The sequence below is a fragment of the Pistacia vera genome, unplaced genomic scaffold (assembly GCF_008641045.1).
Source record: "Pistacia vera cultivar Batoury unplaced genomic scaffold, PisVer_v2 Contig679, whole genome shotgun sequence".
NCBI lineage: Eukaryota > Viridiplantae > Streptophyta > Magnoliopsida > Sapindales > Anacardiaceae > Pistacia > Pistacia vera.
The window spans coordinates 38,613-59,643 of record NW_022196533.1 but is presented as its reverse complement, the minus strand read 5'-3'; the positions used below and the strand labels follow the sequence as shown (position 1 = coordinate 59,643).

Below are 21,031 nucleotides of genomic sequence, written 5' to 3'. Positions count from 1 at the left end.
GGTGCGATTCCGTGGATCAAGCAGGATCAATCTGAAGGTGTTTTCGTGAACTGAATGGGGTCGATTCTAAGGTGTTAAGCTGAGCTGGGTCGATTCGAAGGTGTATTCGTAAACCGACCGAGCTTAGTTGATTCGAAGGTGCGAAATCATGGATTGGATAGGGCCGATTTGATGGTGTAAACAACAATCGATCAACAGGAGCTGATTTTGGAGATGCAATTTCGTGGACCGGGCATGGCCGATCTAAAGGTGTTAAAAATAATTGATCGACTTCAGCCGATTCGAAGGTGCATTTTCGTGGGTCGGGCATGGACGATCTGATGGTGTTTAACAATAATTGATTGACCATAGTCGATTTGGAGATGAAAGATTTTCGAATAATACTTCATTAATGTTTGGCCATGAGGCCGACTGTCTAAGAGGAGGTGGATAGGCCCACTCATCCCTTTTAAAATAACAAAAGGGAAAAACAGAAAAAAGATAAGCTCACTTAGAGGTAGTAGCGTTTGAGGTGAACGGCATTCCAACTATTACTGATGTCTTTGCCTTTGGGGGTCTAGAGTTTGTAAGCACCCTTCCCTACTTCTGTGGTTATCTTGTAGGGGCCTTCCCAGGTGGGGCCGAGTTTGCCAAAGTTGATCTCCTTGGTGTTTTGGAAGACTTTGCGGAGGACCCAGCCGCCTATCTTGAAAGTCTGGATCCTCACGTTGCGGTTGTAATGTCAGGTGGCCTATTAATGATAGACTGTGTTACGGATGCTCGCCCGTTCGTATAGCTTGTCGATGGTGTCCAGGTTCTGGCAAAGGTTCTGGTCATTTGATTCCTTGTCCGCCCATTGGAGTCTGGTGGATGGGACTGATACTTCGGTTGGGATGACTGCTTCAGAACCATATGTGAGGGAGAAGGGGGTCTCGCTCGTTGACGAGCGAGCTGTTGTTCAGTATAACCAGATGACTCTGGGTAGCTCATCTGCCCATGCACCCTTGGCTTTCTGTAACCGCTTCTTTAGTGTCTGAATGATGGTCTTGTTTGACGACTCGGCCTGGCCGTTAGACTGGGGGTTGCGGAGGGTCGAAAAGCTCAATTTTATTCCCCACATGTCACAAAAATCCCTGAGGCCTGAACTAATGAATTGGGATCCATTGTCGGTGACAATTTCCTTTGGTATGCCGAACCTGTAGATGACATTCTTCCAAATGAAGGCTTTTACCTCTCGGTCTCTGACTTGTGCGAAGGCTTTGGCTTCAATCCATTTGGTAAAATAGTCTGTCACAGCTAACATGAAGACTCGCTGTCCAGGTGCAGTCGGTAGTTTTCCCACGATGTCCATTCCCCACTTCATAAAAGGCCAGGGGGTGAGGATGGAGTGAAGTCGCTCTGGTGGGAGGTGTGAGACATGAGCAAACCCCTGACAATTGTCACACTTCTTCACATAGGCGACCGAATCGGCGCGCATTGTCAGTCAGTAATATCCAGTAGTAATTACTCGGTGTGCAAGGCTGCGTCCCCCAACATGGTTTCCACATTCACCTTCATGTAACTCGGCAAGGACACGATGGGCCTCCTCTAGGCTTGCGCACTTGAGGTAGGGGCCCGAGAATGATTTTCTAAGGAGTTGGCCTTGATGTATGGTAGTTTGTTGTGCTCCAAATATCTCACTATCGGAGTTATCTTGCAGTCGGCTAGTTCAACTCCCATGGCGTTCTCCGGCGGCTTGTTTGGTTGTTGTCCCTCCCAATTGGCAGGCCACTGCATGAATAATAGAGGGATGGATGACTAGGAAGAGCATTTGAGGGCTGAGCCGAGACTGGCAAGAGCATCAGTGTTGGAGTTCTCCGCTTTGGGGATTTGGACGATGGAGAACTCATCGAATTGGGCTTGCATCTCCTTGACCATGCTCAAGTAGGATGTCATCTTCGAGTCGCGTGTTTGATATGTGCCTTGCAGTTGATTGACCACGAGCTAGGAATCAGACTTTACCTCTAGTTTCTTTACTCCAATTTCTTTAGCTAAGGAGAGTCCAGCTATGAGGGCCTCATATTCGGCTTCGTTGTTCATGCACTTGAAACCCACACTATATTGCCCGGTGGATGATGTCTCCTTCGAGCGTAATCAGTACTACTCCAAGTCCGCTTCCATTTACGTTACTCGAGTTGTCCACTAAAAGGGTCCACTTGGAGGGTGATTCGCCGTTCATGCATAATAACTCACTTTCTGCTTGGGTGGTGGTATTCGAGGTGAAGTCAGCAATGAAATCGGCCAAGGCCTGGGATTTGACGGCGGTGCGAGGCTGGTACGATATGTCAAACTCACTGAGCTCTACTGTCCACTATAGGAGTCAGCCTGATAGTTCTGGTTTGTGCAGTATCTTCTTGAGTGGGAAGGAGGTGAGTACAATAATTGAGTGGCACTGAAAGTACAGCCTGAGCTTCCTGGATGCATGGACAAGGTAAAGGGCTAATTTTTCTAGCTGACTGTATCGCATTTCCGCATCAAGGAGCGACTTACTCACATAGCAAACTAGCAACTGCTTCGTTTCTTCTTCTCGAACTAGTACTGTTGAGATAGCTGTCCTTGAGACCGCTAGGTAAGAGTAGAGCTTCTCCCCATCCACAGGTTTGGATAGGAGCGAAGGGGAGGTAAGGTACCTTTTTAGCTGTTGCAAGGCTTCTTCTCAAGGGGCGGTCCACTCGAACTTCTTGGACTTCTTGAGGGCATAGAAGAAGAGATGGCACTTGTCTCCCAACCTAGAGATGAAGCGGCTCAAGGCGGCCACGCGTCCTGCAAGGCACTGGATGTCTTTCACGCAAGTTGGAGACGGTATATCAAGGATTGCTCTAATTTGGTCGAGATTGGCTTCTATCCCTCTCTGAGTCACCATGTAGCCCAAGAACTTTCTTGACGAGACCCCGAATAGCACTTGGCTGGATTTAGCTTCATGTTGTACTTCCTGAGGACGGAAAATGCCTGGCTGAGGTGGTCGAGGTGCTGTTCGACTATCAATGACTTGACGAGCATGTCGTCAATGTATACCTCCATGGTGTCCCCTAGGTATTCGGCGAACATTTTGTTGACTAGCCACTGGTAGGTGGCTCTGGCGTTCTTCAGGCCGAATGGCATCATCTTATAGCAATAGGTTCCCCTCTCCGTGATAAAGGCTGTCTTCTTTTGGTCATCCAGGTGCATCAAAATCTAGTTGTACCTTGAGAAAGCGTCCATGAAACTAAGGAGCTCGTAACCTACGGTTGCATCGACCATCATATCGATATGAGGGAGCGAGAAGGAATCTTTGAGACAGGCTTTGTTCAAGTCCGTAAAGTCGATGCACACTCTCCATTTCATGTTCTTTTTCTTTACAACCACGACATTCGCTAGCCATTCAGGGTAGTGGATTTCTTTGATTATACCATTGCTCAGTAGCTTCTCGACCTCTTCGTTGACAATTCAGTTACGCTCTGGTGCGAATTTTCTTCTCTTCTGTTTCACTGGTGGGTGATCTAGGTCTACCTTGAGCTGGTGGACCATTGCTTTCGGACTGATTCCGGTCATGTCGGCGTGCGACCAGGCGAAACAATCTTGGTTCTGTTTGAGGAACTCTATCAGCTTTTCTTTGGTCTTGAGCTTGAGGCGGGACCTTATATGTGTCTTTTTGTCGGGATCGTCCAGATGTATCTATACTTCATCCAACTCTTCTATAGATGGTTGATCTGGCTCGGTCGGTGGGGTTGGATGAATCTGTAATTGCTACGAAGACTTACCCTTGCCTTTGAAGGTATTCTTGTAGCAATCCCTAGAAGTTTTGGGTTCACCCTTGATCTCTCGTACCCCCCATTTGGTTGAAAATCCGATCATCTGGTGGAAGGTAGATGGGACTGCCCGCATGTCGTGGATCCAAGGTCGACCCAAGATGATGTTGTATGGCGAGGGGTAGTCGATTACCAGAAAGATGGTCTGTTTGTTCACTCCTCTGATGTAGATATGGAGGATGATTTCGCCGATAGTGTACTTCTGCTTAGAGCTGAAACCAATTAGCAGCGTCGGTCGCCTATTGATGTTTGCCTCTTCCAGTCCCATAGCCTTCACTGTTTCGAGGAATAAGATGTTTGCTGATGAGCCTCCGTCTACGAATACCCTTTTCACTAGGATATTGGTGACCTGCAGGGAGATGACTAGGGCATCGTGATGAGGAGCGGCCAGGGTGACCGGCTCGTCATCTTCAAATTGAATTACCTGATGAGTGTGCGATCGTGAGGCCGGATGGATGGACTGGGACTTCATGGTGGTGGTTGGCTCTAGCATATCGCTTCGCTGATGAGTAACTTACCCCACTGATCTCTGATCCTCCGGAGATGAGAGAACAGAAACCTTTCGGTGTAGGTTCTCGTGGTGGTGGTGATGGTTCTTTTGAACTCTTATGGTTGATGGTGTTCTTCCCCTTATCAATTAGCAGATCCCAGAGGTGTCTCCTCTTTAGAAGTGCAGCGACCTCTGGTCGTAGAGCGATGCAGTCTGCGGTGTTGTGCCCGTGATCGCTGTGAAACTCACACCATTTGGTCTTGTCCCTCCTCGCCTCGAGATTGAGCTTGCCTAGCCACTTAACGGTGGATCTCATTCCTTTCATAATCATGACCACCTGGGTTGGCTCGACATTAAGGTTGTATTCCGGTATTTTGTATCGGTTTGATCCAAACTGTCTGCTCTCGGTTCTTGTTGGTTGACGATCATACGATTTCCTGACTCTGCTCGAATTACATGCTGGGGGTTGGTAGCGGTGTTCCGCTGGCCTGTGCTCTGGTTTCCTGTCATTCTGCCTTGAATCGTATCTAGAGTGAATCGTTCGGTTTATCTCATCCTCCTCCCACCTTATTTGGATCACTGCCCGGGCTAGGGTGTCTTCCATTGTTGTGCATCCTAGCTTTGTAAGTTCTTTGTACAGCTCTCCGTCTGGGAGGAGACCCTTCCTGAAGGCATCTACGGCTGTCTCAGGGTTGCATGCAGGGATGGAAATCTTCTCTTTGTTAAACCTGCTGACATACTCTCTCAATGGCTCGTCCCTTCTCTAGTATACTCTATACAAGTCGGCTGACAGCTTCTCGAGTTTCTTACTGCTGGCGAATTTTTCCACAAACGTGTCGATGAGTTGAGCGAACGAATCGATGGATCCGTTTGGGAGGTTCGTGTACCACTGTAGTGCGGGGCTGGATAAGCTCGAACCGAAACTTTTGCACATGCAGGCTTCCCTAAGCGGTCAGGGTATTGAGACTGTGAACATCTGCTACTTGTACTAGGCTATACGATCGTCCGGATCGGTTGTGCCGTCGTACATTTTCATGTTGGGGATAGTGAACTTCTGAGGCATGTCGACTAGGGCGATCTCATCCACAAAGGGTGAATCTGTGTAACAATGAGGCCTGCTCTTCTTGGTTAGGACCTACATTCCTGGAATGCGTCGCATCACTGCTTCCACATCGGCCAATCTCTTGGCTAGTACCTGTTCCATAGGAGAAGGGGATGCCACTAGGTCATCCCGCATGACCGAGTCGGCCTTTGCGTTTGTTTTTGGTACATTCCGTTAGGTCACCCCTCTTGGGGTAATCTGACGAGTCCCTTCGTGCGTTCCCTGATAGCATAGATCTTCGGTCATTCCTTCCGATTGGATGACTCACATGGTAACTGTTCTGGCGTTTCGCCCTACATGGATGGTTAGGGGAGTCCTTTGATAGTCATTCGGTTGGTCAGGATGGATGGGCTCGGGTTTTGTTGGTTTAGTTTGGCCGTTCATCCCACGAGGATGAGTCGAGTCGAGCCGAGTGGAGTATGTGTTAGGATGGTTAGATTGAGCTGGTCTTGTGGATGAAGGCTTTCTACCACTGGATCGTCTTGGTCTTGATGCTGGGATGAATCGGCTGATTGGTGTTCTACAGGCATATCTTTATCTCCATGAATTAGGACAGAATTGTCGACCGTAGACAGGTTTAAGGGACGCGGCCTTTTGCCAGAGGCCGAGGGTCAAGGCTCCGGCGTAAGGAGAGGTTGCATGGGAGGAACAGGGGTGCGGAACCGATTGAGGGGTGCTTGGCCGGGCAGGAACTCTAGGTCATAGAATTTACTTACCTTCTCCTTGAGGGATTGGTTTTCTGACCTAACGGATGCGTTTTCCATCCGGATCGCATTGTTCTCAGCTTCCAATGTAGCCACCTTGTCCAAGTTCTGTTGCATGAGAGCGGTTAGAGCTTCCAGTTTGGCCTCGAGGCTGGGATTAGCATTATCGAAGTTGTCAGCCATGGAAAGTTCCTCTATGCAGCAGGGTTCGTCAAGCCGAATGATTGCTAGAGGCCCCACAGTGGGCGCCAAAATGTAGACATAAAAATCTACCTGTACGGAAGGAGGGTCTGATCCCGTGAGGGTGAAGCCACTAGCGATCCGCTGCATTTGCACACGTAGAAAAACAAACGTGTGAAGCGAACAAGAAACACCGGGGTGGTGTTTGCCGTAGGCACTCCGACGCTCAAGTCAGCAAGGCTGAAAGAGGCTAGTATAGTGAGGGCTAGGGAATAGAGAGGTTACCGAAAGTCTAGTCGGAGACTGTGACTACGGCGGTGATGTAAAGCTCTCAAGTAGAAGCTTTGGGTGTGAAGGTGTAATGTAGTGTCCCTTGTGAGAGGGCTGGCCTCTGCTTATATAGTGATTGTATGGTCTCCCAATCCTGGTAGAAGTAGGAGTCCTAGTGTGATTCTGATACAACCCTAGAGGAGTTAGGGCGGTGGTGAGTTGTCTTACCAGTGTCCAAATAGGAAGGTGATCTGAACAGGAAAGTCACTTTGAGTAGGAAAGTGATCAGGAACAGGAAAGTGACTTTGAATAGAAGATTGAACAGGAATAGGAAAGTGATCAATGGGGGCCGTGGGCTCTGAACTCGCCTATTGGCCCAGGAGGTGAGCTAGAACTGGGAGGCCTGTACCCAGATGGTTTGGGCAGGCCATATCTCGTATCAAATGGGACTAATTTGGCTTGAGCCTCTTTGGGATTGGGCCTGGTCTCTTCCTTATCGGTGGTCCTGTTTTCTTATTTGGGCCCATGACGATTTTTGGCCCTAACAGTATCTATTATTGTAATTTGGGAAGATACGAGGAAGGGAGGAAACACGATGGCGAAAGGGGTGCAAGCGACTGTGGGTTCGCTAGCTAGGTTGCAGGAGGCTATAGAGTGGGGTTGCCAAAAGGTTTTGCGTTTGTTGGTGGGTTTGGGTTTTGCGATAGGTGAAAGTGATTTATCTTCTTTTTTTAAGCTCTTATAATAATTTGATTAATTATTGCTTAACTATAAAATTTAGTAGCAATTCACTCTTTTGCCCTCATCTTATTACAACTAACAGAAAAATATTGACACTCACCTAACTGCAAGGGGTTTTAAGTTAATACTGATACGTAGGGGGTTTATCAGTTAAGACCAAACCTCACGAGATGCATATTTAGAACAATCCAAGAGTAAAAACAAAAAAGCCAACAACTTTGTGCATATAAATATTAATAATCAAATAAATAAGTAAAAATTAGTTAATTTGGTCAAATTGAAAGTGACCAAAAACATAGTGTGATGCCGGATACATTATTTAAAACCAAAATTTTGTTTAATTTCCTCTTTTGTTTGATTTAGTTTTCTTATTTAATTAGAATTCCACATCACCAAGTTAAAAGAAATTAATTATACTAAATATAATAATCCTTGGACAACTTTCAAACAAGCAACATGCGCTGGCTTTTTAAATATAAAAATTAATATATAATTCACAAACGAAAGCTCCACCTACAATTTAATTATTCTTGCCACTTGCAAATGCTGCTGAGACTTTCTCTCACTTAGAATTAATTTGATAATTTATTATAATTAAAATATAGCTAAGTCAGGACAAAACAGAGATAATTGCTTGTCAGTTTCATAGGTCACTGATTTTCTGAAGGTGCATTTCCAGGAAGCTGAGCTCATGAAAAAGAGCTTAGAAAAGTGCAGAGTTCCCATTAAGTTCTCAGGACACTTGTCTATGAAGGCTAATGCAGTCAATTTACCTATATTTTTAATTTAAAAAGAACGTTGACTTCAAAAAACATCATATAATAGAATAAAGAACAAAATATGAGATTTGTTTACTTTACTTGGTACTTGAATGTAATAAAGCATTTTTTAACTCATTTTTATTTGAAATTGGTAAATAAGTTAAGAACTAAATTGTTTTAGAATAAAAACGTACTTAAGAATTAAATTATTTCATAAAGAAGTTTTAAAGAATGGAAATACAAATTTAAATATTATTCTAATTTTCCGCTTTATATTTTCACACTTAAAAAAAGAAGAAAAAAGAAAAATATTAAACCCAACATCTCTTTCTACATTTTTAAATAGCTCCTTTAGATATCAACTACAACAAATCAATATTTTAAACAATTGGCACGTTGTACAAGGGTATTTTCGTTCTTATGAATAGTATAAAATAAGATATTTCTCTAATCGCCGTTAGATTATTAGATGTGTTTGTAAGTTTTCAAAATATTTGGGACAGTTAAACTACGGGTGAGTTTGGGGTTGTTGTAGCTTCTCCTATAATCACTTATTCCGTAATCTATAATCCAAAAAGTGTTTGGTAAGCACATTTAAATAGTGATTATATTTATAGGAGAAATGAATTATGCAATAATATATTTTATTAAAGAATTTCAAAAGTAGCATTTTGCAACTTTTAGATTTCAAAAGTTGCTTTTGGGGAATTAATTACAAGTATACCCCAAACTTAACTTAAAAAATAATTTTGTTTGTTAATAATATTTAAAATGTAATAAAAAATATTAAAAAGAGAAAAAAGTTAAGCTGGCCCGTAGAGTCGCAAGACAACCATCACTAACTAGCTAGGTGTTATATTTTCTCCCTCTTTTTGAAAAAAAAAATATATATATTTCCCTCATTTTGTTGAGGTTTCTAAAAAAATAAAGAAAGAAAAGAAAAAGAAAGAGAAAAAGAAAAAAACTGAAGACTTTTGATTATGGAGAGCAGTGACACCTGAGCTAAACAAAGTTGCATTTGGATATTGATTTCAATACTCCTTGGTTATATATGAAAATTAACTCTTTGTTGTTCTATTCGTATTATTTGTTTTTGTAATAAATCTTATGCTTTAATTTCTTTATTTTCTGACATACAACAAGTCTTTAAAAATTTATTCGTCAATCCTAATGTATAATTCATATCTAAGCGATTATGATCACCTTTAATTTGTTGCAAATTAAATAAGCCATATAAATTCTAGCTATAGCCTTGCTTAGAGTACTATTTTTTAATCCTTTTTAATGTCACCTTTGATCTTTAAACCAAGGTTTTAAAACTCGACCCATTGAGAAACCCCACAAAGTAGTTGGGCCTTGGGTTGATCAATTGAACTGGTTTGACTAACAAGTCAAACCGATGATGTCAACATGTCCAAAGTTTGAACAAAAATACCGCTAAAAATTACCATAAGTCTCTACAAGTTTGAAATCTTGCAAAATACCCCAAATTACATCTCTGGTGTCAACAAGCCAGGCCAAATGAGGCCTGCTTCTGACCACAATACACCCCTTCACCATGAAAACTCTTCCCTCAACCTCCTAACCAAAACCCATCACACCCCATCCCTGTTCGCCTCGCCAATTGTCGGTAACAGCAAGTTGTTGTCACCAATCGATTTTTACAATTTTCGATCGTTTCACTCATCAAAAATCATCTCCGTTTCCACCTTTCAACTCACCAGTTCTTCCTCTTAAAAACACCAAAATCTCAACTACCAATTGTTTGCCGATCGTTATCCTAATCTCTAGGTTTTGCTATGAACAGTCAAAATTGGTAACTGGCTCGGTAAGGCCTTGGGTCACAGGTTAATTGGCTAGGCCGAGCCAACTTTTAAAACACTGTTTTAGACACAACTATATGTTAAGAAAAATACAAATATCACATTTATCTACAACGTCATTGAAAGTTATCTCATAATGAGAAGAAAAAATTCCATTATTCTAAAACACCTTGTAGTTCAACATTTATTTTAAAGTTTTTATGAGAATCTATGATAATCCAATGTATGTGACACATTTCTTCAGCCTTAATTGATCTCAAATTCCTTGATGCTAAGTAAATCATGTTAAGTTCTTTTTCCAAGAGAATAATTAATATTTCTATGTAGAGATTCCAACACATTGATCTTTTCAAGATATTCTAACACGTTGATCCTTTATATGCTGCAACTTTTCTCTCTTGTTTATCTTTTCATTCTTCTCTTATTATTTCTTGTTAAGAATTTAATTATTCGTTCATTAATTGACCTATTCCTTGTTGAGAAATGGAAAAACAGTAGCTAACTAAACTTATAATAATCATGAATTTGAATTAAAAAGTGTTTGTTTCAACTAGACAATATTGTTATTAACAAACTAACCATCAATCATCAACTCATTGATCCTCTCATAAGTCACATTAGTTCATCAACTTTCATAAAAATTAAACGAAGTTAAACTAAAAGTAGAGAACAATATGAGGATTACGTTACAACATACTACAAATACAAAAATTAGCTAAAATATTTTGTTAGAGATTAATGGCATGAGCTTCTTCATTGAACTATAAAATGGCTCATAGAGAAATAACATTTCATTATATAATTAACATTTTCCTGTTCATCAATAAGAGTGTAGTAGAATAAAAGACAAGAATAAAAGAATTATGATGGAAAACATGGTGAAATTCATAGTGGCAAACTTTGTCTTGGTATTGCTTGTGTCAACAAGTAGAGGTCAGTCAATTTTCGATGTGACAAAAGAAGGTGCAAAGATTGGAGCTGATATCAACCAGGTAATTACATGTCTGATGCAATCCAAAATATGTATGGATAATAATTAATCATCTTATTTAAATGGTGTTTGCAATTGTCTAAGGCTTTAACCAGATCGTGGAACAAAGCATGTGCGTCAACTATTCCAAGCAAAGTGTTTATTCCAAAGGGGATATTCTTATTAAGTCCTGTGACTTTTGAAGGTCCCTGCAAGGCTGCTATTGAGGTTGCAGTTCAAGGCACCCTTAAGGCCTTAACTGATAGCAAAGTGACGAAGGATGGAAGTTGGATTACTTTCCAACGTATCCAACACTTCACATTGTCAGGTGGTGGAACTTTCGATGGCCAAGGAGCCTCTGCTTGGGGTACTTGTGGCGAAAACTTTTGCAAACAACTTCCCATTGTAAGTTTATAACTCAATCATATCTAGCATGCATAACTAATTAAGTAGTTAAAAAGCTAGTATGATATATATGACGACACTAACAACATTTGTTTTCATTATGTAACAGAATATAAGGTTCGACTTCATCACCCATGGTTTTGTCCAGAATATAAGATCCTTGAACAGCAAACAATTTCATATTAATGTCCTAGGTTGCAACAACTTAACTTTTCAACGCTTTTACATTATTGCCCCTGCTGATAGCCACAACACTGACGGAATCCATATTGGGAGATCTAGTGGAATCAACATAATAGATTCATTCATCAAAACAGGTGATGATTGTGTCTCCATTGGTGATGGTAGCAAAAATATATCAATCACTAATGTTAGATGCGGACCTGGTCATGGTATCAGTATAGGAAGCTTAGGAAAGTTTGAGAAAGAAGAGCCAGTGTTTGGAGTCACTGTCAAGAATTGCACTTTAACGAATACTGACAACGGTGTTAGAATAAAAACTTGGCCAGCTTCTACTGTTAACTCTGCATCTATGATTCATTTTGAAGACATTAACATGATTAATGTCAGCAATCCTATCCTCATAGATCAAGTATACTGTCCATGGAATCAATGCAATACAAAGGTACTAGCTCAATACAGTTATACATGTTACATGTCAAACTTTTTTTATTGGAATGATCATGATATTAATAATCATGTCATTTCTTGATGTATCTTTCCTTTTCTTCAGGTTCCATCACGTGTTAAGCTTAGTAACATTAGCTTCAAGAAAATTCGGGGCACTTCTGCTACTCCTATTGCTATGAAACTTGCTTGTAGTAGTGGCACACCATGTGAAGGTGTGGAGGTTGCTGATATTCAACTTAAATACATTGGAAAAGGACCAGCAAAATCTGAATGCAGTAACATCAGACCCAAGAGTTCTGGTGTAATGGACCCGCCTGCATGCAGGGGTTGAGGGATCTTGATAGCACTGCTTAATTTTGTTCCAAATATTTATGGATCGTATTATTCCACACAGCATAAACTCTTTTCATGCATGTATATTCATGACTCGATGAAATGATGTATTCAATCATTTACATATTAGTTAAATTAATTTTATTATGTTCATTACAAATAAATATGCGTAGCCCCATATTTATTTGTCTTCTTAACCTTATTTACGTTGTGGTGGATTTAAAGATTTGGCTTAGAAAGTTAATTGCTTTTGGAAATCCTTTACTAGGCTTCTTCTAGTCATTTGACTGAACAAATTGCAACTAACAATTAGAAAATATTTTTTCATCAATTCTAAAACATCATTTCTGTTTTCATAGTGTTTTCCTTATTAATGAACATCAATCTACTGGTTTAAAAAACAAATTTTAATCATGTTTTTGTGTTTCAGAGTAAGCCGGCTGTAATATGCTCGTTTAATTTCCTTAAAAAAAAATGGAAAGGAAAATTGTAAATAAGGCATGGAAGAAAATGTGATGGGAAGCTTTAGTTAATAAAATGGAATTAAAATCAAAATGAAAGAAGAAGTTAAGAAATTTGGTCTTTGACCTGCAAAGTTCAAGAACTAAATAATCATGGGATTATGTCTAGCCTTCAGAAAATACATGTCATAACCACTTTATGAGTGCACATAGTCCGTCCCTAATGCAAAATCTCAAAAAATTAACCTTTCAAAAATGAAACTTTTTCTAATATTCTAATTTTTGTTGTATACAACTTGCATTTTGCATCTAAACATTTGGGAATTTTATTGTGTTTTTCAGGAGATGAAAAAAAAAAAAAAAATTAGGCGCAAGACACTGTGCTGCCAGGAAGATTACTTGAAATAATACTGGAGCTAATTGAGACTTGATTATGAAAGAGATGGGATATTTATGAATAATTTTTTTTACAATTTCCTCAATGCTTGATTTTTATTATTTTTTACCTTAAATTTTGACAATAGAACTTGTTAATGCTTTGCAAAACGATGACATCCAGCAATAGTTGGTTGAGCTTGAGATGTGTGGCCCTTCTCAAATAGGAAAATTGTGTTTGTTTATATATATATAGCGTAGTGTTGTTAAAATACAAGTTCGAAACTGTTGATGAAATTCAAGGGAAAAGAGAGCGTGGAATGATGGAATGATTTAGGATTTTCTGCATCAGCTTTGTATCTTTATACATTACGTTTTGATATTCTTTTATAATATTGTTAACCTTGTAATAGAGATTTCCTTGAGGGGTAAGGCTCTTAATGTCCCCCTAGCTAGGTGTTATATTTTCTCCCTTCTTTTTTAATAGCTAGGTGTTATATTTTCTCCCTTCTTTTTTAATAAATTTCCCTCATTCTGCTGAGGTTTCTGCAAAAAAATAAAAATAAATAAATAAATAATTATTGAAGACTTTTGATTATGAAGAGCAGTGACTCCCAAGCTAAACAAAGTGGCCTTTGGATATTGATTTCAATATTGGTTGCTCACATATGAAAATTTTCTCTTTGTTGTTCTATTCTATTCGTTCTATTTTTATTTTTTATTTTTTATTTTTTGGTATCCGGGGGTATCTAGACCAGCTTGTGTGGACCTCAACTAGTCTCCTAAGGCTTTAAAGTTAACGATCAAGTAAGCCTCCAATGACTATTGTTGGGAGAATTTAATTGAATACTAGCACATCCTAACTCCCTCAAAGTGAAAAGAATGCGAACAAAAGACAAACAAATAACCACACACACAAACACAAGATTTATAGTGATTCAATCTCCGTATGAGAGCTACATCCACTTTGTCGTTGCGAAATTTCACTATAAAGTAAAAGAAAAGAAATTACAAGAATCTCTCACAAGCCTCACAAATTGGCTCACTCATTAAACCCTATTTGATGGTTCTCACTCTCTAATTGTGACTTTGTCTTCTATTCTTTTTGTGATGTCTAACTCTAGGACTTAACCCTTTTTGTAGGTAATACATGAGACACTATTCCTAATAGGAATCAAATCTCATATCCTAATAGGAATTTTATTTTAATTCTTAATACAATTATAATCCTATTCCTAATTGTATTCTTAAAGGAAAACACTTATACATAAACACATATTAGGAAAGCCCATGTCCTAATCCAATTCTAATTTGGATTGAATTTGGCTCAACAATCTCCCACGTGAGACTAATTCAACATATGTCTTCAATTCTTCACTTCCATCAGTAGCAGCATCAACTTCTCTTTCTTTAAGCAAGAAGTCCAATTGAAGTTGTACACAACTTCAGTTTCTCAATGGTAACCACCTTAGTGAACATATCAGCTAGATTTTTACTCCCTGAATCTTCTCAAGAGCTATAACTCCTTCCAAAACTGAGTGTATCAAATGTTAACGAACTTCTATGTGTTTTGTCCTAGCATGGTAGATTGGGTTCTTTGCCAAGTGAATTACACTTTGGCTATCACAATATAAAGCACTTCTCTCATAATTTTGACCCAATTCTTCCAGAAATCGTTGTAACGATATTAGCTCCTTACTAGCTTCTGTCATAGCAATATACTCTGCCTTTATAGTAGAAAGAGCAACAATCTTTTGTAACTTTGAAACCCAATTGACCGTTGTACCATCTAATGTAAAGACATAACCTATGGTACCCTTGTAGTTATCAATGTCACCAGCCATATCAGCATCCACATAACCTTGTAACTCTAATTTTGACTTCCTAAAGCATAATGCTAAATTTGTAGTACCTTTCAAATATCTGAGAATCCACTTTACTGCCTCTCAACGTTGCTTCCCTGGATTGTTCATGTACCTAGTCACAACTCTCACTACATGTGCTATGTCTGGCCTTGTACACACCATGACATGCATAAGACTACCAATCGTTGATGCATAGGGTACCTTGGCCATTGAGTCTGGCTCATGGTCTGTTTTAGGTGACTAATCTTTGGATAGTTTAAAGTGACTAGCCAAATGAGTACTTACTGCCTTTGCTCCATCCATGTTGAACCTGTTAAGTACTTTCTTCACATTCTATTCTTGTGACAACTTCAAGAAACCTTTGGCTCTTTCTCTAGTAATCCTCATACCAAGGATTTTTTTTGCAACTCCCAAATCTTTCATAGCAAACTCCTTTGACAATTACCTTTTTAGTTTGTCTATTTCCTGTTTACAAGCCCCTACAATCAACATGTCATCTACATATAGTAATTAAATGATAGAGGAGTTACCATGTTTCTTGAAATAACAACAATGGTCTGCTTTGCATCTTAGGAAACCATTACTACATATAAACCCATCAAACTTCTTATACCACTGTCTAGGCGCCTGTTTTAGCCCATATAGGCTCTTTTGAAGTTTGCACACCATTCTCTCATTTCCTTGTACTTTAAAGCCCTGTGGTTGTAGCATATAAATTTCTTCATTCAGTTCTCCATGAAGAAATGTCGTCTTTACATATAACTGCTCAAGATGAAGGTCTTCTTTTGCCACTAACCCAAGTACTTTTCTTATTGTAGTCAACTTGACAACTGGAGAGAAAATTTCAGTGTAGTCAATGCCTTCTTTCTGCTGAAATCCTTTCTTTCACGGCTAGTCTTGCTTTATATTTTTTGCTGCCATCATGTTCATCTTTCACCCGATAAACCCACTTGTTTTGCAATGCCTTATTCCCCTATAGTAGCTCTGTCAACTGCTAGGTTTGATTTGTTAATAATGAGTCCATCTCATCCTTCATAGCTAGCTCCCAATTGATTGAGTCATCAACTTGCATTACTTCCTCGTAACACTCTAGTTCACCACCATCAGTTAGTAAAATTTAGTTTAACGAAGAAGAGTACATTAATGGTGGTCTTATAGTCCTGGAAGATCTTCTAGGTTCAAACACAGGCATTTGTGGTTCAACTTTTGGAGCTATATTATCTTGATCTTCTTGGTTATTGTCTTGCATGTCATTCTTTGGGAAGTCTTTCAAAGGAACTACCTCTTGCTTCTTCACTTCAGAGTTTGGATTTTCTAAGTTCATTTTAAGGCTATCCTTGTACATCACTTCTTCATTAAATATGAAGTCTTTGCTCCTTATAATCTTGTGGTTTTGGCCATCCAAGATACGACAACCAAACTCGGTGTTACCATAACCAATCAAAAAAAATTTGTTAGATTTAGCATCAAGCTTACTTCTAAAAGTAGAGTCAATGTGAATATATGATGAACAACCAAACACTCTTAAGAAAGAATAATTTACCTCTTTAATTTGCCACTCCAAACTTCTTCTGAGATCTTGTAATTTAGCAGTACAGAGGGTCCTCTGTTGAGCAAGTAGGCTGTATTATTAATTGTGTCAGGCCAAAATGTCTATGGTAGTCCAGCATGCAATCTCCTGCTTCTTGCACGCTCATTTAGGAATTCATAGCCTGAGAATGTATCTTTTACAACTTAGGGAATTTGGTTTACAATCCGTGCATGTGAGTGTAAAAGTAGCATAATCCACAGAATTAATCCATAGAGTCCGAATGAAGTCAAACCCTAACCGTTTGTTTTAATTGATATTACTCTTGTGTTAAATCTTGCTTTCATAATTTAGTTGTTTTTACACTTAGTAAATTTTGCTTTCAGTTTAGTTTTATATTCTCCCATAAATCCAAATAATATTTGGTTTCTCCAACTTGAAAACTAATAGGAAACTCAGTGCTTAGCAACCAATCCTCGTGGGAACGATACTCACTCATCACTTTATCACTTTGTGTGACTAGTGCACTTGTTATATTTGCATGTTGTAGTAACAACACATCAGTCCCCACACGTCTTTATGAACCAACTCCAACTTCTTTGCCTTTTGTTACCTTGCTACTTTGGAAAAACTTACTCTTCTCTGTTTGCTAAAGATGCAACATTCACACAAACTGTGATCAATCAACTTCACCTATGGTAGTTTTCCCTTTGATTAAAGCTCCTTCATTCCTTTCACGCTCATATGCCCAAGTCTACAATGCCACAAACTCGAGGTAATACTAGCATCTACGACTGCAACTGAATCTCTACAACTAGAAGTCATTTAAAGAGTTCCAGTTTTTTTTCCATGAGCAACCACCATAGCTCCTTTAGCAACTTTCCGTACACCAGCTAGAAAAGACACACTATGCCCTTCATCGTCAAGTTGCCCAACTGATATTAGATTGCGCATCAATTTTGGTACATGCCTTACTTTCTGGATTTTCCACATAAATCCGCTTGCCATCTTCAACCTATCATCACCTATACCTACAATATCCAAAGGTTCTCCATCTGCTAGGTATACCTATCCATGATTTCCAGTCACATAATTTTCTATAATTTCATGGTGTATAGTGGCATGGAATGAGGTTCCTGAATCTAAAACCCAAGAGTCGATAGAACTATCAAGGGATAAAATTAAAGCATCTTGCACCTCCTTGGTTACAGCATTGGCAGCATCGTTATTGTTATTCTCCTCTTTCTTTGGTGCTTTACAATTCCTTTGTATGTGTCCTTTATTGCCACAATTCCAACACTATTTTTTTTCCCAAACCCAGACTTGCTTCTTCCCTTCCTTGATTTTGATCTTCCTCTATCTCGGTTTGAATTCCTATTGTAACCCATGTCTTTTGTTTCAACATTCAAAGCATTCAATGTTATCTCACCTAAATCTTTCTTGCGAACCTCCTCAACAAGAATTTTATCTTTGACATCAACGAGTTTTAATTTCACACTACTTGTTCAATTACTAATTGCTGCTCTCATAGGCTCCCAATTATTTGGTAGGGAGGCCATAAGAATTAGGGCACAAACTTTTTCATCACAATCAATTGTTACAGGTGACAGTTGATTAATAATTGTATTAAAATCATTCATATGCTCTGTCACGAAAACACCTTCTCTCATCTTAAGATTAAATAATTTTTTCATAAGATGTACCTTGTTATTCCCAGAAGGCTTCTCATACATATCAGACAAGATTTTCATCAACCTTGTTGTGGTTGTCTCCTTCACCACGTTACTTTTCACGTTTTTAGTCAATGTCAATCAAATAACTCCAAATACTTATCTATCAAGGAGTGCCCAATCTTCATCTGACAACTTTTTGGGTTTTGCTCCTAAGAGAGGTAGATGTAATTTTCTACCATATCTTCAATCTGCATCTTCCAAAACGCATAATTTGTTCCATCAAACTTGTTGATCCTAGGTGCAGATCCTCCTTCTCCAACCATTACTTTCTTCCTCAAACCTTGCTCTAATACCAGTTGTTTGGGGGATTTAATTGAATACTATTAAATCCTAAATCCCTGAAAGCGAAAATAATGTGAACAAAGGACAAACAAATAACCACACAGACAAACACAAGATTTATAGTGGTTCACTCTCCGTATGAAAGCTACATCCACTTTGCCACTGTGGAATTTCACTATAAAGAAGAAGAAAAGAAATTACACGAATCTATCACAAGCCTCACAAATTGGCTCACTCACTAAACCTTATTTGATCGCTCTCACTCTCTAATTGTGGCTTTGCCTTCTATTCCTTTTGTGATGTCTAACTCTAGGACTTAACCTCTTTTTATAGGTAATGCATGGGACATCATTCCTAATAGGAATTTTATTTTAATTCCTACTACAATTATAATCCTATTCCTAATTGTATTCTTAAAGGAAAACAATTCTACATGAACACATATTAGGAAAACCCATGTCCTAATCCAACTCTAATTTGGATTGAATTTGGCTCCACAATCTCAATAGCTACCCCTTATTAGTAGTCATGAGGATTCGAACTCGGGACCTCTTGAGTAATACATCCAAGAGTCCCAAGCGAACTGTCAAGCTACTTAGGGGTAGTTTGTTCATTCTTATTTGTTTTTATAAGAAATCTTATGCTTTAATTTCTTTATCTGCTGACATACACCAAGTCTTAATTTAATAACTTGTTCATCAATCCTAATGTATAATTCATATCTAAGTGATTATGATCACCCTCAATTTGCTGCTAGTTGTATAAGCCATATAAATTCTAGCTATAGCCTTGCTTAGAGTACTATTTTTTAATCCTTTTTAATGTCACCTTTGATCTCTACATTAATCTACAACGTCATTGAAAGTTATCTCCTAATGAGCAGAAAAATTTCCATTTATCTAAAACGGCCTTAATTGATCTCAAATTTGTTGATGCTAAGTAAATCATGTTAAGTTTTTGTTCCAAGAGAATAATTAATATTTATGTGTAGAGATTCTAAAACACATTTATGCTACAACGTTTCTCATTTGTTTCTCTTATCATTCTATCTCTTATTATTTCTTGTTAAGAATTTAATTATTCGTTAATTAATTGACCTATTCCTTGTTGAGAAACAGAAAAAACAGTTGCTAACTAAACTTATAATAATCATTATTTTTGTTAGGATAGTGCCGTGAATCTCATATTGCTTCTGAATGAGAGTTGCAAGAGGACTCTCCCCTTTAAATAGACTAGTAGATTGGGCTTTTAAAGTTTCTCAAAAAGTGTAATATAGACACAAAAAAGAATAGTCATTGTGAGTTGTTATTAAGGGTGTAATTGAGCATTTTGGGATGGTGCAAGGAGTTTGCAATTTTTCTCTTCTAAAAATTGCACAGTTGTAAGCTTTTTGTTAGTGGATTTTTTGAGTGTATAGTGGATGTAGGCTAAATTGATTGGGCCAAACCATTTTAAAATTCTTGTGTTTGGTTTCCTTTACTTTTAGTTGCTAGCTTTGATTTTGGGTGAGTTATGGGTTTGAGTTGTGGGCATCTTTTTTCAACAAGTGGTATCAGAGCCCATGGTTCGTGATCTGAGAGAAGCCAAGGAAAAGGCAAGCTGAAAAGGAGGTCGGATTTAAGAGTAGATCGGTGACTATCAAGCATCTCAAATTTTTTGAAGGTATGTCTAAGTTTGAGGTTCCTTTATTTGATAGTAAAATTAATTTTATGTTATGGCAAAGTACGATACAAGACCTTTTGATACAACAAGGTCTTGATCAGGCATTAGAAGAGAGTAAACTATAAAAGATGTCTGATAGAGAATGGAATAGAATTCAGAGGAGAGCTGTTAGTATAATTAGATTGGCTTTAGCTTCAGAGATAAAAGCAAAGTGTGCTCACTGAGTCTACACCAAAGGGTTTGTGGGAAAAATTGGAGGGTCTTTATGCGTCGAAATCGTTAACTAACAAACTGTGTTTGAAGATGGATTTGTACTCTCTGAAGATCGATGAAGGTACAAGTCTCCATGATCATTTAAATGAATTTAATAGGCTAGTATCTCAATTATTGGCTATTTCTGATGAGTTAAATGATGAAGAAAAGGCATTGATATTGTTGTGATCTTTGCCTAAATATTATGGACCTTTAGTTCAAACTTTTTTGGCAGGCAGATCTACTTTAAAATTAGATGATGTGATTGCCTTGTTGCGTGAGAATGAAAGGTTTATGGGATTAGAGAACTCATCACTTAGAGGAGATATACTAGTTACAGAAGGTTCTAATTAGGGGAGGACTAAAGAGAGAGGTGATAAATTAAAAGTCAGAGATTACAGGAATGAGTATTATTGTGGAGAGAAGAGACATATCCAACCACACTGCAAGAAATTAAGGGAGGATATGCTTTCTTTCAAGAAGGCTCAATAGATGAAGGATTTGAAGGATGATGCTTGGGTTGCTGATAATGAAGGTGAATTTTTAGTCACATGTTAAGATGAAACTCAAATTTCAAAGGGTGAAAAATGTTGGGTTTTAGATTCTGTTCCATCTATGCATGTTTGTAATGATAAATACTATTTTTATTTTGTTGAAT

The 21,031-nt window shown here is 38.7% G+C and overlaps 1 protein-coding gene across 1 annotated transcript; it reads left to right on the top strand.

The window, feature by feature from the left end:
• The first annotated feature begins 2,093 nt into the window (after window positions 1–2,093).
• LOC116113430 (exopolygalacturonase-like) lies at window positions 2,094–12,213 on the top strand. The gene is made up of 8 exons (XM_031399590.1): window positions 2,094–2,387; window positions 4,937–5,046; window positions 5,429–5,562; window positions 7,017–7,065; window positions 10,779–10,869; window positions 10,953–11,252; window positions 11,362–11,877; window positions 11,986–12,213. Exons 1-8 carry the CDS (start codon window positions 2,094–2,096, stop codon window positions 12,211–12,213), a joined length of 1,722 nt encoding a protein of 573 aa, XP_031255450.1.
• Window positions 12,214–21,031: the final 8,818 nt, after the last annotated feature.